Source organism: Rousettus aegyptiacus, unplaced genomic scaffold (genome assembly GCF_014176215.1).
Source record: "Rousettus aegyptiacus isolate mRouAeg1 unplaced genomic scaffold, mRouAeg1.p scaffold_m13_p_6, whole genome shotgun sequence".
NCBI lineage: Eukaryota > Metazoa > Chordata > Mammalia > Chiroptera > Pteropodidae > Rousettus > Rousettus aegyptiacus.
In genome coordinates, this window is record NW_023416309.1 from 51,336,734 (window position 1) to 51,353,667 (window position 16,934).

General features: G+C 56.0%; 1 protein-coding gene across 1 annotated transcript; it reads left to right on the forward strand.

Moving 5' to 3' along the window:
- The first annotated feature begins 893 nt into the window (after positions 1-893).
- KCNK18 (potassium two pore domain channel subfamily K member 18) lies at positions 894-9,486 on the forward strand. Its single transcript, XM_016142482.2, has 3 exons — positions 894-1,113; positions 3,275-3,403; positions 8,687-9,486. The coding sequence occupies exons 1-3, from the start codon at positions 894-896 to the stop codon at positions 9,484-9,486; spliced, it is 1,149 nt and encodes a 382-aa protein (XP_015997968.2).
- Positions 9,487-16,934: the final 7,448 nt, after the last annotated feature.

Here is a 16,934-nt window from a genome sequence, read left to right on the forward strand (position 1 = left end):
GCTTCCCCAGAAGAGGGCTTGACGCTGAGAGCGAACCCCGAAAGAACGAACAGCTGGAGGCAGTCACGAAGCTGCACAGAAAAGCTTTTCGTGAAAGGAAATCCGAATGTGTACACATCTTACATCTACCGTCTGGGGCACGTTTTCTCATGGCCGAGACAGGGCCCAGCAGAGCAAGTTCAATTGCACACGCACATTTCAAGCCCCTGCTTACGTCATGTCTGTTACCACCCTATCGGCCGGAGCGAGTCTCTCGGGCTAGTCCAACAGTAACCGGCGAGGAGGTCCGCTCCGCCTGCATTAGGTCATGGCAAGGGCGGGTGTGGACCAATCATTAGGTCCGCACGGGATAAAGGCCCTTTGTAAACTGTGGAGCTCTGTCTGCAGTTGGTGTTGTTGTTGTAGTTGTTGTTATTATTATTAGTATCATCATTATTATTACTATTACTATCTGTCCAAGAGACCAGGTACCCCAGACAACCGTCAGGAAGGACAACCTCATCACTAAAAGCCACAAGTCAGATTTACTACCTGGAAGTCAAAACTGCAGCTTCCGGATGGGAAATGCCAAAGCACAAAGCGACGACCACGCCCTCCTCCCAGAGGCCCTGTGGGGCAGCTCTCGGGCTGGCCTGGCTGCTGGGCGCTCGTCGGCCTGGTGGATCAATAGCAATTTGGGGCACCGGGGAGGGGCGCCATCTGAGTAACTCAGATGAACTGAAAGCTGTGAGCTCCGACCGCTCCCTGAGTCCTCGGGGGGATGCGCACGCACCATCCACTTAGTGCAGGAGCCTGGCCATTCCCGGGGCGCACCCCCCGCTCCTCCTCCCGGAGGGGCCTGGGTGCTCCTGCCTCTTCTACCAGCACCTCCGGTCCTGCGAGCTCCTGGGAGGATGGAGGCTGCAGGGCCACCCCAGGCCAGGAGGTGCTGCCAGCAGGCCCTGGAGAAGCTCATCCCTCGCCTCTGCTTCCTCTGCTCCCTGGTGACCTATGCCCTGGTGGGCGCCGTGCTCTTCTCAGCCATCGAGGGGGGCCAGGACCTGGGGGCCGAGGACCAGGAGTTCGAAGAGTTCTTGGGGAAGCTCTGCCGCACGCTGACATGCAACAGAACTGGTATGGCTCACCAGGGCGGGGCGGCCCCTTCTCCGTGGGCGGGGGCAGCCCGCAGACGGCAGAGGGCTCGCGTGCGGGAGGCTGGGTCTGAGGGCCCTCTGTGCGTAGCCTCCCCTTTCCTGGGTGACCTTAGGCCAGTGGCTTCTCCTCTCTGAGCCTCAGTTTTCTCCTCTGTAAATGGGGGGAATAACGGCCTCTTGGGGTTACTGGGAAGAATGTGGGAAAAGCAGGGGTACCCAGCAGCTGCCCTGGCGAGCAGTCCCGTCTCTGCACCTCAGCTCCCAGTCCCACCCAGCCCCGCTGGCTCTGGGGAGGGTGGATTGCTGGAGATCGGGTGAGGTGAGCTGGGGTGGGCAGGTGACTGGATCTGGGGTAGGGGTTCCTAGGCTGGTCCTCAGAACTATCCTTGTCCCACCCCATGACTCACTTTACAGGGACTAGAATTCAAGGAAAAACCCAAATTGGGCTTGGACCCCCAAGATAGCGGCCTGCTTCCTGCTCTCCCACTTCCTGTTTCAAACAGACTTTTCCTTTGCTGAACTCAGGGGATGGGGGAGGGATTGTGAGAAGCACTTGGGGGCCTGGTTCTAGTCCTCGTGGCTCTCCCAACTTGTCACGTGATCCCAGGCAGAACCGTTACCCTCTCTGGGTCTCAGTGTGCCGGACATAAGGGGACCTACAATCATAGGGACTGAGATAATAAATAGGAAGCCTCTTGGTAGCACAAGGCACTTGATATGTGTCCTTATTGCATTCGTTTGCATTCAGTTGCTTCTTTCTACTAGAGGCAGGTCCTTTTGTCTGGGGCTGCCTAGAGGCTGGTCCCAGGGGGCAGTCTCCCCTCCGTGGAGGGCCCTGCTCCTTCTCTCTGCATCGTACTAGGCAGACGCATCCTACTCAACAGACCTGGGAGGTGACGTCTGCCATCGCTGCTGCTCGGACACGCTGAGCCATCACTGGGTCTAGACTGTCAACAAGTTCAGGGCTGGCCACGCATCTCTGTCTAAAACACACGTTCCCAGGCTCTTCTCCATACCCACTTCATCGAGATCTCTGGGCCTGGGCTCGGAATCTTATCATTTAAAAAGTTTCCCAGGTGATTCCGTTGCTCAGAATGGTATGAGAACACGTAGCTGGGCCGACCTCATTTTGTACTGATTTTCCACGAAGATTAAAATGCTCAATAAGCACTAAGTGCAGACCTCGTGCCAACCATTTTCTGTGCATTAGCTCGCTTACTCCTCATACCAACCCTATGAGGTGGTACAACCTGTGCCCCTTCTATCGATTAAGAAACCGAGGCACTGGGAGTTACGCAGCTTGCCTGAAGTCACGCACTGGAAAACGGGGCCAGGCATCCAACCCCAAGCACTGAGCCACCACGTCATGCTGCCTCCCGGGTGGGGAAACTGAGGCTCAGAAAGATGCCTCCAGGCCATGGCTACGGGAAGGAGTCGCCGTCAGGTCAGGGCTGGGTGTAAAATGCGGGCGTCTGGCTCCCCGGTTGGTGCCCATCCCAGGGAGCCGCGACTTCGTGTTGTGCGCCAGTCTCTGTGACGTCCTCTTACAACTAACTGTGCCAGAGTCTGGCAGGATCCCCAAAGCCACCGGCTGCCAGGCCAAAAGAACCATGTGGGAATTCCCCGAGAAGCCAGGGCTCCCAGATCCGTTTTCGCTAACCTCCCCAGACATCCTCAGGCAGCGGCTGCCTGCAGATTCCAGCACAGTCACCAGCCTCCGTCAGGTGTAACGACCTCCAGGAGTGGGTGCGGGTTGCAGCCATGTAACAGCTTGCATGGCATAAGAGCCTTTTTGCTTTAAGTTCACAAGAATCTGGTGAGAGAGAGCAGAAGTTAGCATGTCCCTTTGCAAGGTGGGAGGAACGGAGGCTCAGAAAATTCGGACAGCGGTCCCATGGCTGAGCTCACGCCAGACCCCCGGGGCCTCTCCCTTGGGTGCTCTCTGCAGGCACTGGAGCAGGACCTAACTGCAGAGACATTTAAAAGCTGGGCTCTGAGAGCCAAGTTTTGATGTTGAGGGGCCCACAAGATGGGGGGCGGGGGAGGTGCTGCTGGTCTCTGGGGAAGACTCCTGTTCACCTAGGCAGGACCTGCCTTGAAGGGCGGAACCTCTCCCTCACTCTGGCCCTCTCTTTCCTGAGTTATGGAAGGCAAGAAACAGGATCTCAGGGAGCTGCTGCCGAAGGTGAAGCCCCAGTGGTTCAGCAGCTCTACTGACTGGTCCTTTCTGAGCTCGCTCTTTTTCTGCTGCACCGTGATCAGCACCGTGGGTAAGTTCAAGGGCAAGGCTGGGCCTGGCAGAGAGACCCGGGGTGGAGGGGTGGCAGGAAGGGGGATGCCGGTGACCCTTGGTGAGGATGCTGGAACATTCCATTCATTTCCTGGAACATTCTGTTCATTCAGCGTGGAAGGCCTACACTGTGCCAGGCCTACTGTGCATAGGTGGGCACTGTTCCCAGCTCCGGGGATACAGCAGAGAGCAGGGCCGCCACTGGCCCATAAGGCACCTTTCTGCAAATTAGAAAAGAATGCAGCTCCTTCAGGGGGGTGCAGCGCCAAGCCTGGGCAGAGACCCCCACGAGCTGGGTGTGCGCTGCAATCCAGCCCCTCCCGGCCCCTCCGCTGAGTGCTCTGTACAAAACACCACCTGCCAACAGCACCTGCCAGCCCAGGCCCCCCGGGGAACCAGACGTGGTCAGCATGCGATGTGCTCGGGGTTTTGTGGGAGCACAGAGTCGGGGCAGCTGCCGCAGGCTTGGGGGTGATCTGAGAGGCAAGTGGCAGCACATGTTAAAAGCTCCCTGGAGGGGATGACAGGAGTCACCAGTGTGGGTGAAAATGAGGACCGCGTGGGCGAAGGAACGCCCAGCATTGTAGGGAGGCGGAGTTAGGGCTGGGCAGCCGTGCGCACGCAAATGCGCGCACGGGCGGGCGGGGGGAGGGGGGGGGGACACACAGAGAGACAGAGACAGAGACAGAGAGACAGAGAGACAGACACAGAGAGAAACAGAGACAGAGACAGAGAGACAGAGACAGAGAGACAGAGAGAGAGACAGACACACAGAGAGAGAGAGAGACAGAGACAGAGAGCGAGAGAGACAGAGAGAGAGGAGGGGGCCTGGGGAAGGCCCTGCCAGCCCAGCTAAGGAGGTTGGGTTCGTCCTTAGGGCAGTGGCCAGCGTCCAGAGGGTTTTAAGCAAGGGAAGGACATGCTAGCTCAGCATTCTAGAAAGATCACTCCAGCTACAGCATGGAGGTTGGCCAGAGAGGGTAAGAAAAGCAGCGGAGACCAGAGGGGAGGTCTCTGCAACAGCGTTGGTGAGAGGCGACAATAGTGGCCTGATCTAGGACGACGGTCATGCGGATGGAAAGAGGGGCGGGTTGAGGGAGGACTTTAAGGAAAGTTCGCGATGGGCAGATTCGAGGGGGTGGCGGAGGAGGAAGACGCCAAGGTCTCTAGCTTGGGCGGGTGGCATGGTGAGCTTGGGCGACTCTGGACCTGGAGTGGGGTGATGATCAGGGCGTCAAGGTTGAGCCTCCAGTCGCGCCTCCAGGTGGAGACACTCGGCACTGCCGGATATGCGGGTCTAGGCCTCTGGGCGAGGGGCAGGGGCAGGAGGCGGGTTTCAGAGTCACCAGCGCCCCCAGGTGGTCCCTTTCAGAACTGGTCTCAGTCGCCCTTACAATCAGGGTAACGTGCAGAAACAACACTAACAGCTACGCGCCTGCGCACTGACCAGCGCGGGGCCGCTGTGAACTTGCTTTATATGCATTATTTTATTTAACTCTCAGGACAGCCCTGTGATTGCCCCATTCGGCAGTGGGCTAAGGCTCTGACAAGGAGGTCATTGCCAGAGAGGCAGAGGCAGGGCATAGCTGGCCTTTTCAGGGGGACCTGCAGCTCAAGAGAACACTTTGAGGGGGCGGCAGTCACAGAGAGCAGCAGCCGTAGGGAAGACACTGGCAGTGGGCAAGGGGGTCGAGAGTACAAGGTCTGGTTTGTTTTTTCTCGCCAGCACTTCAGGGGATTGATCTAAGGGCGGTGTTTCTAAGTCTTGTCACTACTGGCATCTTGCACTAGACGATTCTTTTTGGACTAGGTGATTCTTTGCTGTGGGGGACCATCCTGTGCACAGCATCCCTGACCTCTGTCCACTAGATGTACCCACTTCTTCCTCCATTGTACCCACCAGTTCTAACAGCCAAAATGTCTCCAGGCTTTGACAAATGTCCCCTGGGGGGGGGGCAAAATTGCCTCCTACTGAAAACCACTGACCTAGTGCAATGGTCATCAAATGATGGGCCCTGGACCTGAGGATCATCTGGGAACGTGTTAGAAATTCAAGTTAATTCTCAGGCCCCGTCCTACACCTCCTGAGTCAGAAACCATGGATGCGGAGCCCAGCGATCTGTGTTCCAATAAGTTCTCTAGGTGATTCCGATGCACACTAATGCAGTGACCCGATGCCAGTGTTCTCAGCCCCGGCCGTCCTGTAGGATCACCAGGATGTCTCTTACAAGCTCCCATTCCTGGCCCGCACTGCACACCACTCAAGTCAGAATCTCTAGGAACGGGCCTCAGTCTTTTTCGGTGCCCTCCAGGTGATGCTAATGGGAGTCCAGGCTGCGAACCACTGATCTAATGGGAATGCATTAGCTTGGTTTAAATCCCAAGAAAATGATGCTACTACCCACAGGACAAGTCGATTAGGATATCAGGCTGTCTGGTAATTACAACTGGAAGAGGATGTTGGGGAAGGTTCTGCACTGCCTGTAATCAATAATGATGTTTGAAGGTCCTACTGGTAATGCTGTGTCCTGCTCTGCGTCTCTGGGTCACCTGAAATGCACCTGGCCTTGATGCTGGGGAAGGGACACCTGACAGGTATGAGGTTGGCCAATCCCCAGTCATTTCCAATTGGGTCGGCCCCCTTGGATTAGAGAGTTAAGTGCCTGGGCTATTAAACCCTCATAGCCTAAGCAGAGTGGGCTGATTGCTGTGGAACATGTAAGTGCGCTAGAAGAAATGATATGATTTTCCGTTATGCATTTCAGCATTCAGTAATCGGGATCGTTAATACATTTCCTTCACAGGGGATGTGTGCTCTCTGAGACTTGCTTCCTTGATGCGTTTTCTAAAATGTGGCGTTGTCTTCTGGATTGTAAACATACACCACCCAGAGGCAGCCATGAAGTCTTTGCTTATAATCTGCTAAATCCGCCTTTGCCAAGGAAAGCACTGGGTTGAGCATGTTTGTCAGGGGAAGACTTCGGGTGAGGGGTTCACATTCTTGTCATCCGGGGGCTGTGTGACCCTGGACATGTCACCTGACTGTCCCGTTTCTTGTCCATTCAATGTGGTAATAACGGTGGTGGCCAGCATTAGGGGATTTTCTATGCAGGGAATTTTGACTCCAAAAGGCATTTTATAAATCCCATAAGAAAGGTGATATTCTTTCCTTAGGAAAAAAAAAAAAAAAAAAAAAGATCTGACCCATACTTGAGGCTGGGGGATTTCTACTGTGGAGTCTCTCCTGCCTTTTCCGGGGGTGCACAAGACCTGGGGGCTTATGTACTGTCTGGAAAACACGGTGGCCCCTACCTATAAGTCCTCATGGCCGCTGCTGACATCCTTAAGGGCTGTTGGCTCTGTGGGGCCCATGACATGCTTGGGCTTGGGGATCTTTGCTGACACTCAGGGCCTGGACTCCTCTGGGACATCATGGCCTGGCCCCTCTGAGCTCCTGGCATCCCCCTCCCTCCTCGTTCCTGCCCTGGGGGATTTCTCCATGCCCCCCTCCATGGCTAGAGCGACCTACTCCTTGGTTGGCCCGATAATGGCACGGCTCTAATACCAGAAGCCCCATATCCTGGGAAACCCCCGCAGGCCTGGCCATCTGTCCATGGCCCACCCTGTCCCTGTCCTTCCTTCCGCTCCTTTAGACCCCCCCCCCCCACCGAGATCTCCTCGGTGTTTCTGGGCTTTCACTGAAGCCTGTAGAAGAGGCTATCCTGAGGCCACGCCTGCAACTTCTGGTCCCTGAGGGGAGGCCCGGAGCTGCTGGTGACCTTCAGGGAACAGGGAAGGGGAACAGAGGCAATCAAACGCCTGGGCACTCTCTCAGCAAGACCTGCCCCAGGGAACAAACCCAGGTGTCCAATGAGACACTTACTTAGCCATACGGCCCCCACTCCAGACCCCAGAGCCCATACCCGTTGGGTCCTGAATGCATCCTGCTGGGAGGGAGGACAGCCGAGCTCGAGGCCATGCATCCTGTCAACTAAAAGCTCCCAGAGGGCGAGACCTCTGCCTGCTCTTCGTGGATCCCCAACCTCGCCCACAAGAGCCTAGCATAAAGTAGATGCTCAAGAAATGCGAGATCCAGGCTGGGTGCCTGTGTGCTAATTGGTCACCCAAAGACCTGCTTTCCTGTGTCCCATTCTTGGTCTCCAGCTGTAATTCCATACTCACTAGCGAGGTCGTTGGACTCGTCACTGCCTCCTGCCCCGAACCAGAACTCGGTGAGGTTGGATCCTGTAATTTGCTCGGCACTGTGTCCCGAGCGCGCGCAGTCAGCACTCAAAACGCACCTCTAACATGAATGCACGTGCAGAGTTAACTCCCCTGCCACACCTGGCACCTCTGGAACCAGCCAGAGTGGCATGGCGCGCTCTGGGGCGGGTGCAGACTGCTAAGGCCGTGGAGGACCACTGCCCGCTCCCAGGACCCTGGTGCCACGGGCAACCGAAGCGCCAGCACAGCCCAGGAGGGCAGAGTCTGAGGCCAGAGTCTGCCACGCAGGGCTGCAGCCCTGGAGGAGCTTGGGCCGTAGGCAGCCTAGCAGTTGCCTTCCAATTAACTTACATAATCGAACTGGATTTTCTGGATTAATTATCCTTTATGACATAAAAAATTAAACACAGGCATCAAATGCAAAAACTTCCTTCTGTTCATCGAAGTCACTGAGGGCAGCAATTGTATTTTATTCACCTTCCATCTTCCTACTGTCCCAAATACACTGCTGTACCCACTGTTGGCACATAATAATTGCCTATTATATAGAAGCAAACAAGTTAAGAGGCCCAGACATTCCAAGGAGGACCAGGGTGGCTTCTTAAAAACCAGTGCCTTCATGGAGGATGACGGCGGTGGCGGGTACAATTGCAAAGCCATCTGTGCCCTCTTGCCTGTGTGTGTCCTGTCCTTCGGGTGAGCTGGGCCCATCCTCACGGGAGTGCTCAGAAATGGCCACGGCAGAATGAAAGGCAATGAGCTCACCCCCAAATACGTGCCTGTCCCCGGCCAAGGCCATTTCAGGTCAATGACCTGGATGTGAGTTGTTCCTTATCCTAAGGAAAAGCTCTGTGTGTCATTCCAGCTCGCCCTACCAAAGCAGGCCTAAAGCCACGTAAGTGGACGAGTGTTTTAGGGTGAATATTTGCAAACCCGCTGTGTCAAATGCCAAGGTGGGGAAATGGCAGAAGTTCTCTTTAAAGCTTTTTTGGGAGGGAGAAGAGCAGACGACAATCCCAGTCTCTGTCCTCTTTCTCAGGTTACAGCCATATCTATCCCGTGACCAGGCTCGGCAAGTACTTGTGCATGCTCTACGCGCTCTTTGGCATTCCCCTGATGGTCTTGGTCCTCACGGACACAGGTGACATCCTGGCAGCCATCTTATCCACGTCTTACAATCGGTTCCGAAAACTCCCGTTCCTCCGCCCTCACCTTCCCGAATGGTGCTCCAGGCTGCTTTGCAGGAGAAAGCCTGACACCAAGCCCACGGACCAGGCCATCCCCAGCATCGTCATCGATGACCAAGAGCTCACGGGCCCTACACCTGGCAGGTGTTCCTTGGCCCCAAGCATCAACATGCAGTTTCTCGAGAGGCTTCTTGCACGAGAGAAACAGAACACGCTGCAACTGCCGTCACAGGCCGCGGAGAGGAGGAACTCGTGTCCCGAGCTGATGTCTGGGAGACTCTCATACTCCATCATCAGCAACCTGGACGAGGTGGGACAGCAGGTGGAGCAGCTGGACGTCCCCCTGCCCATCATTGCCCTCATCGTTTTTGCCTACATATCCTGTGCGGCCGCCATCCTCCCCACCTGGGAGAAGCACATGGACTTCGAGGGCGCCTTCTACTTCTGCTTTGTTACACTGACCACCATCGGCTTTGGGGATACCATTTTAGAACACCCTCACTTCTTCCTGTTCTTCTCCCTCTACATCATCGTTGGGATGGAGATCGTGTGCATTGCCTTCAAGCTGATGCAGAACAGGCTCATTCGCTTCTACAAAAACCTCATTCTGCTCTTCACGAAAGGGACGTTTTATAGCGCTGCTAAAAAGTGAGGGCTCCGCTGTCCCGTGCATGACAGGCAAGGGCTGAGCTGGTGTCCTTGCCTTGTCTTTTGGGGCAGTGTGGTTAAAACTGGCGGCACTGCAGCCTGTCACCTGAGACCTTGGGGCGTGCGCAAGGCCTGATTTCAGTCTCGAGGCCCTGCAGAAATGCGGCCGATGCCCTCTGTATCAGGACATTAGACAAAAAGTATCGCCATTCCCTCAAAGTCCAATTACCTTCCCTGTTTTCACTTTTAAAAAGTGCCGCCATATGAAGATGACACGGCCTTATGGAAGTCACCAGATTTCCTCCCACACGAGAAAAAAAAATTACCTTTGTTCCTGCAATTTGTACTTCGTGCTACATCGAAACCTTCCCTAGCTGCTTCCCGTTTCCCCCGGAGGAACAGAGTCAGTCCGAGCAGCCCTCTTTCCCTAAATGACTGCGTGAATGAGTGTGCGTGAGAGCAGCCCGACCCCGGCCCTCGTAAAACACGCCGAAGCCACTGACTGGGACTGTCACCTGTGTTCGCAGTGGACGGGGCTACTTCCTGATTGCCAGGTTTTGTGCAGAACGATGTCCTCCCTAGGCGGCACGTGATTGGCACCTCCTGGATGAGTTGGCATGTGAAAGTGTTGATGCTTAAGCAAATAAATGGATTGGTACACGGGAGGGTTTGCACACACCGGGAAGATACACTCCTGAGCTGTTCGTGAATGAGTTCGCATGTGAATGGGCCGGTCTGCGTGGCAGATGCGGTACGCGCCCCACCCGTATGCCCTAGTCCTCCGGCTTCCTTTGCCTGAAGACTTTCTCTGGCCACCAAAGCATGGGCATGTGCAGGGCAGGCTAGAAGTGCCAGGGAGTTAAGCCCCGTGGGAGTGACTGAGGAGAGTGGTGTACAGGGCCCAGCAACTGCCCCTCCCACACTTTAACTCTGGGGTGTGTCTAACACTGCTCCCCAGCTGAATGGAGCCTCAGTTGCTCACAAGCACACCTGTATTTGCTGCCTTCATCCCCCCTGTCCCAGGTTGCCATTCTGTGGCCACAAAGCCTATGGACCAAAGTTCCGGTCCTGGGAGAGGATGTAACGAGTCAGTATGTGAATTGGTCGGCATACACATGGGTCTTACTATTTCCCTGGTTAGTTATGAGAAATGACTGACTTGAGAGGGTCAGAATTTCTTTGAGAGAATCTCGAGAAAATCAATCTGTATCCTGTGATTAGCAAAATGAGTCCATCCCTAGGTCAATGGTGAGTTTTGCTACAGGGTATAGAACAACAATTTTGAGAACCCATGAAAAGTGCCAGGAGATTCTAGTTTGAAAACAAAGGAGGCAGGGATGTTTTGAAGGGCTCTTCCAAGTTCAGTTCAACGTGCACTGAGCGCACGCCGTTTTTCCAGGCTCAAAGAATAATCGGGTACAGCCCTAGACAGTGCAGGTAGTTAGTTATAGGTGGTGATGAATCTCTCAGCCACTCCCTTCTGGAGCCAGTAGGAAGAGGTGTTCAAATGCAAATATGGAGTTTATCAGGGACACAGATACAAATTCGAGGTCATGATCACTGGCTTCTTTCATTTGCTAGTGGGGACTCTGTGGTTCTCAGGACATGGCTCAGAATGTCTTCCTGCTCCTCACTTCTCACCCCTCTACCCACTGCACCCCATATCCGGCTCCCCATTTTCTTCGCATTCCTGTGAAGGAACGTGAATTCATTCTTCCAAGCCTTTGCTTGGTGGTTCTCCACCTTGCCTGTACACCTGAGGAACTTTGAAGAATTCTTGTGCCACGGGCGCAGAAACGCTGCGTGCACAGCTCATCCTGGACTTCCCAGGACCTGGACCAAAGCCTGTGGTGGAGGCGCTGACCCAGAGGCTTTGGGGGTCATCCTGTCCAGTTGTCCACCAGCCCAGCACGTGATAGTGTTAGGCCCCTCCCCATTTTTTCTTTTTTTACCATTAGAGGAAATTGAAGTTCAGGGCCATTTAGGTCAAGATGACAGCCAAAGGGAAGGTGGGGAGATAGAGGATGAAGGGAGTCGTTCTGGGAGGCCCAACCCCGGGGAACCCCGAGGGGCTGTGAGCGCGGGCGCTGTCAAAGGAAGGGCAGGCGGGGCCGGCCGGCGCAGCCAGGTGGACTCGGGACTCGGAGCTCACGCGGTGGGGGAGCTGATGGAACAACCTCTCCCTCCATGACGCTAGGATGGTGTTGGGCAGTGAAGACGCCGGGGCCGGTCGGCCGGGCCGCGCTTTCCCAGGCGACCACCAGGTGGCGCCGCCAGACCGCGCGGCCTCCGCGCTCCGGCTCCGCAGGTGGCCTGTCGGCTGCTGGGCGCCTGGCAGCTCTACCACCGCCAGGCGCCTCCGAGACGGGGGGACTCCGGGAGTGGGTGTCACTCGTCGTGGCCCCCGGAGAGGGGACGCCGCAGACTTCTGGCCTCACCACGGTTCCCGCGGAGGAGGCTCCTTGGACTTCCCCCCCACCCCACCCCGCCGACACCCAGGGTAGAAGTGCCTCGGACCTATGTCCTTGGGGTGGGGGGTGGGGGAGCAGGGAGGGGAGGCTTCAGACTCCTGTCCTCCTGTCCTTGCCGTGACTGCCCCTTGTTCTTCAGATCACGTGTCCTGCCAAGCTAAGGTCAGTGCCATGTTATTATCACTTGAGTCCTAGCCACTTAACACTAAGCGTCCTGTCATTAGGCCCTGGATGCTTCCTTTCCTGATCCACCAGCCTCACTCTGGAGAGTGGGGCCCCTTGGCAGCCCATCTGGAGCTTGCTAGAAGGACACCTAGAACCTTCTACAGTGTACATATGCCCTGTATCACCTGAGATCTACAGCGTTGGAACCCCAAGAAAGGCCATAGTGTTGGGGCCGTAGTTTGCTATGTCTAACTTTGCCAGGTGATTCTCACCTGGTGAGATTAAGAACCACTCTCTCAAAGGGCGGGGGTGGGGGGGGGCGGGTACAGGCCTCACAGGAGGGGACTTGGGAGGCCTCGTGCTTCCTGGGAGGGCCACTGGGAACACACCTGCCTGGGTGCCAGTCCTGCTGTGACCCTGCTCTGTAAGTGACCCAGACAAGTGCTTCTGGGTCTCTCCAGAGAGCAGACGACTGGCCTGGGCACGCCATGTGGTTCTGCTGACCTCCGGGTTGTAGGTGTCCTGCCTTGTTACCCAAAGAGAGCCTGCGCTTTGGTGGGTGGAAAGTAGGAGCAACCTGGTCCCCTAGGACCACGTCCTGGCTCGTGGGCTGCCGGATGTGTTGCTCTGACCTGGGCCTCTCAGTGCCGACCGGGAAGAGGCCATGTGGCTTAGCGGTTGAAAGCTGGGCCTGTGGAAGCAGTCTGCCTGGGCGGCCTCGGACCCTGGCAGGTTTCTTTACTTGTCCAACTGACATAAAAATAGTACCTACCTCCAAGGATCAAACAAGATAATCCATGAGAAGTGCTGTAGCCCAGTACCCAGGTTTGGGAGCTCTTGAAGAAATCTTAGCTTCCCCATTATTGCCATTAGGAGGCAAAAATGGCATGTTTCCGCTTTCTCCAGCACCCCTCCCCCCACTGCCTGGGGTTGGGAGAACGGGGTAGATAGTGAGGTAAGAGCCTGGTGTATTTAGCATCAGCCTGCAGGACGCTCTCAGTGAGCCCCCCTGATTTTGGAGTGTCCCAATCTTGTGGTTCTCAGACAGTATGGGCAGCCCCCACTGAGGCTGGGCACCCTCAGCAGCAAACACCCCAGTACACGTGGGACGGGAGGCGTTCTTCCTAGCCCCCCACTTAGTGCTGTACCCTTCTTCCCCAGCCTGTTTGCCACCTTCTCTTGGCTTACGGGAGATTGCCGGATGGGTGTGCTCTGTCTGTCTGTCTCTCTGTCTCTCTGTTTCTCTCTGTCTCTCTCTCTGTCTCTCTGTCTCTGTCTGTCTGTCTCTCTCTCTGTCTCTCTGTTTCTCTCTGTCTCTCTCTCTGTCTCTCTGTCTCTCTCTGTCTGTCTCTCTGTCTCTCTCTGTCTCTGTCTGTCTGTCTCTCTCTCTCTGTCTCTCTGTCTCTCTCTGTCTCTCTCTGTCTCTCTCTGTCTCTCTGTCTCTCTCTGTCTCTCTCTGTCTCTCTGTCTCTCTCTGTCTCTCTCTGTCTCTCTCTCTGTCTCTCTCTCTGTCTCTCTGTCTCTCTGTCTCTCTCTGTCTCTCTCTCTGTCTCTCTGTCTCTCTGTCTCTCTCTGTCTCTCTCTGTCTCTCTCTCTCTGTCTCTCTGTCTCTCTCTGTCTCTCTCTCTGTCTCTCTGTCTCTCTGTCTCTCTCTGTCTCTCTCTGTCTCTCTCTCTCTGTCTCTCTGTCTCTCTCTGTCTCTCTCTGTCTCTCTCTCTGTCTCTCTGTCTCTCTCTGTCTCTCTCTGTCTCTCTCTCTGTCTCTCTGTCTCTGCGTCTCTGCCTTTGCTGGGCCCTCCTCATTGTCCCCCACGCTCCAGTCTTTCCACGTGGAGCCCTTTGCTTCTTCCCTGTCTCCACTCCCTCCCTTGGGCCTCATCTACTCCGTGGACACTAATCCCACCCGCGGTCCTGGCTGGGCCCCAGAACTCCAGACTCCAGACGGCTGCCCCAGCACCTCTGACTGACCTGCCCAAGACCGAGCTCTGATCGCGTCCCTGGGTCCTGCGCTGCCTCATCCTGAGAGCAGCAGCCCCGGTGTTCCGGTTGCTCGAGTCAGGTGCCTGGGAGGCCGCCTCGACTTGGCTTTCTCTTTTTTCCCACTATGACTTGAGAGGCACATGTGTGGCTTTTAGGAAGCCTCCCCCCACCGCCCCAATTTTGAGTGTACCTCCCAGAGATTCCGATGCAGCCAGTTTCAGTTAGGGCCCGGCATTCTAGAAGCTCCCAGGTGACTTTGGTGGCTCATGCATTCATTTACTCATTCACACACCCTTGTGAGTGGGCACCACGCTCCAGGTACCAGAGGTATAGCCCTTACGGAGAGCACTTCTGAGGCCATAGGCATTTAGTGGGTGCTCAGGCATGACTGCTGGGCAAAGGTGCATCCAGCAGGGTTGGTGATCTAGACCCCTCTCTCCCTGCCACAGACCCAAGAAGACAGCGGCATGACAGAGGAGCCAGGCGGACGGAGTCTTCAGACGTCCCACCAGCCATGGTCCTTAGCTCGTCTCCCCATCGAGCTTCCTGGAAGCCAGGCACGAGCCACGGCTGGCAGCAGGCTGTCCAGGGTCAGCCGTCCTGGACAGCCTGGCTGTTGCCATGGTGACCATCGTGCATCTGTTCAACGGAGAACTTTGAAGTTGACTTGGATGTGGGACAACAAAGGGCGCCTCCCTCTCGGATGCAAATCGTGGCTTCTTTTCATCCTCCTCAACCCCTTTGTACTCTGCTTTTGTTGCGGCCATTTAGATCAGACAACAAAACCCTTTCCAACTCTATGAATTCAAAACATAGGCAATTAAAGGGCCTCCCTGAGGTTCAAGCCCCGGGTTAGTCTCTTTAAAAAGCAATTACGGCCCTTGCTTCCGCAGCGTATATACCTATATAGGAAAAAGCAATTGTAAGGGTCAAAATAGAGACGCCCGTGCGTCACTGTCCAGCAGCTATTTCCTGAGCACCTACTGTGTGCCGGGACCCAGGGGATGCAGTGCGGCACAGGACTCTCCCAGAGCTTCTGATCAGGGCTACCGCCCCATGCCTCAGTTTCTCCAGTGTGCAACACTCAGGCTGAGGTGACCCAGGGATTTTCACACGGAGCTTCCTGAAACCCAGGCGAAGGTTCCAGTCACGCACCTCTGTTTCGGGAACGTAGCTTCGCCTTGCTGTGTTTAATGTATTCTGCTTCCCTACAACTTGTTTGGGAAAAAAAGAAGTCCATAATTCGAAAAGAGAGAGAGAGAGGCAGAGAATGGGTTGGGAGTAAAGACCGCTGGCCATAAGCTTCCCAGGGCTTTTTCCCGATGAGCGGTTTGGTGATGTTGACAGCGAAGGAGACACAGCTTCTCCGGCTGCTCAGCCGGGAGAGACTGAGGCCGCGGCAGCTGTGTGAGGGAGCGTCCCCGCCTGGCTGGCGGACGCCCCGCCTTCATTCTGAGTAAAATAAGGAATTTCGCCAGGCGACTGTTAGAAAGAGATTAGACCCAGGGCATCGCTTCAGAGACATCTGCCTGTCTTAGACTCCAGATGGGCCTGGGCCTTGCAGCCCCGCCCTCGCCCCTTCCTCGTGGCCGGGGGACCGGCCTTCGGGGACCGCGCCCTCCCTCGCCACGTGGGCCTCCGCACAGCTGCCCTGAGATGCCTCGGGGTCTGTGCACTCTGCCCAGCTGGACGGTTGCTGAAGACTGTGAGTAGGTGAGGGGCCCGGGCCCTGGCGATGCTATCATGCCCGGCCCTGCCCCCCTGCTCTGTGCCTTTCCTGGTTTTTCTCCTGAAATGCAGGAGAGCCTGGCGGGCAGTGCACGGAGCGTGCCCTCCGACACCTGCCTGTCCTCCCTCGGCTCCACCCTCCCCCCTTCCCTCTCAACAGGTGACCGAGGGGCAGCAGGCCCGATGAGAGAGGCGACTTGAGTCTTTCCGAAAAGCCATTTACGCTGTCTGGGCAGAGGAACGGGAATAGGTCGGGCACAGGGCGTTTTATTGACTGTGTGTTGTGTAGAACAGCCGCAGGAAAGGTTTATTAACGCAGCACACCCAGACAATCTCATTTAGGGCCATCGTGCTGCCTGGGCCCACTTGAGGTGCAAGCCGATAAGTTTATCCCGAGGCTGAGTCTCGTCGTGTTTATTATTTTGTTATGGATGGTGCCTTTCCCCCTGAAGGTCAAATTGCTGCAAAGAGAGATTCTGGATTGCAGAGCGACTTCTATTGAAACACCTTGAACTTGGTGACGTCGTCCCTCCCGTGGGGCTGTCGAAATGCGCTCATCCAGAGATCAGAGGCTCCCAGGTCGCCCCGGCCTCGTCTCCCACTTCGCTCTGCACGGTCCCGGGCGCGCAGTGGGCCTGCAGCAGAGACGGGAGGAGTTGCTGCCGGACTTGTAGGATCAACGGCCTCTCGGTTTCAACAGCTTCGGGGGACCCCTTCCCTCTGGAGACGTGTGGCGTTAAGCGTCACCAGCACTCCACGTCTGCCACCCGGCCCCTCTGTCCCCCTCTGAGGAGATGTGAGCTGCGGGGAGCGGAGAGAAAGGACCTGCCAAGATCTGAAGCAGCTGGTTGGTCGTCGCATTTTCGCGCCGACTCCGCCTTCTCATTCAGCTGCCTCGGTGCAAGAACACGCCCCGGAGACGGAGCCGCTTTCCACCACGTGCTTTTCGGGAAGCAGCGTGGGGGGGGGGGGGAGGGGGAAGGGTTTTTGAAATGGGCCTGACCCACAGTGGGAGATTTCTTCCTCTTTGACCCTACTACGCACGCCACAACGGGCTTTTCCCTGAAGGTGATAGTTACACAGGTACGGAGAGGCGTGGCCGTAGGGAC

What these genes read in the sequence shown, in the direction of transcription:
- KCNK18 (XM_016142482.2), top strand. Translation starts at nt 894, where the DNA reads ATGGAGGCTGCAGGGCCACCCCAGGCCAGGAGGTGCTGCCAGCAGGCC. An exon ending in GCTGACATGCAACAGAACTG is followed by an intron (nt 1,114 to 3,274) that starts GTATGGCTCACC and finishes CTCTTTCCTGAG; the next exon opens with TTATGGAAGGCAAGAAACAG. An exon ending in CACCGTGATCAGCACCGTGG is followed by an intron (nt 3,404 to 8,686) that starts GTAAGTTCAAGG and finishes CCTCTTTCTCAG; the next exon opens with GTTACAGCCATATCTATCCC.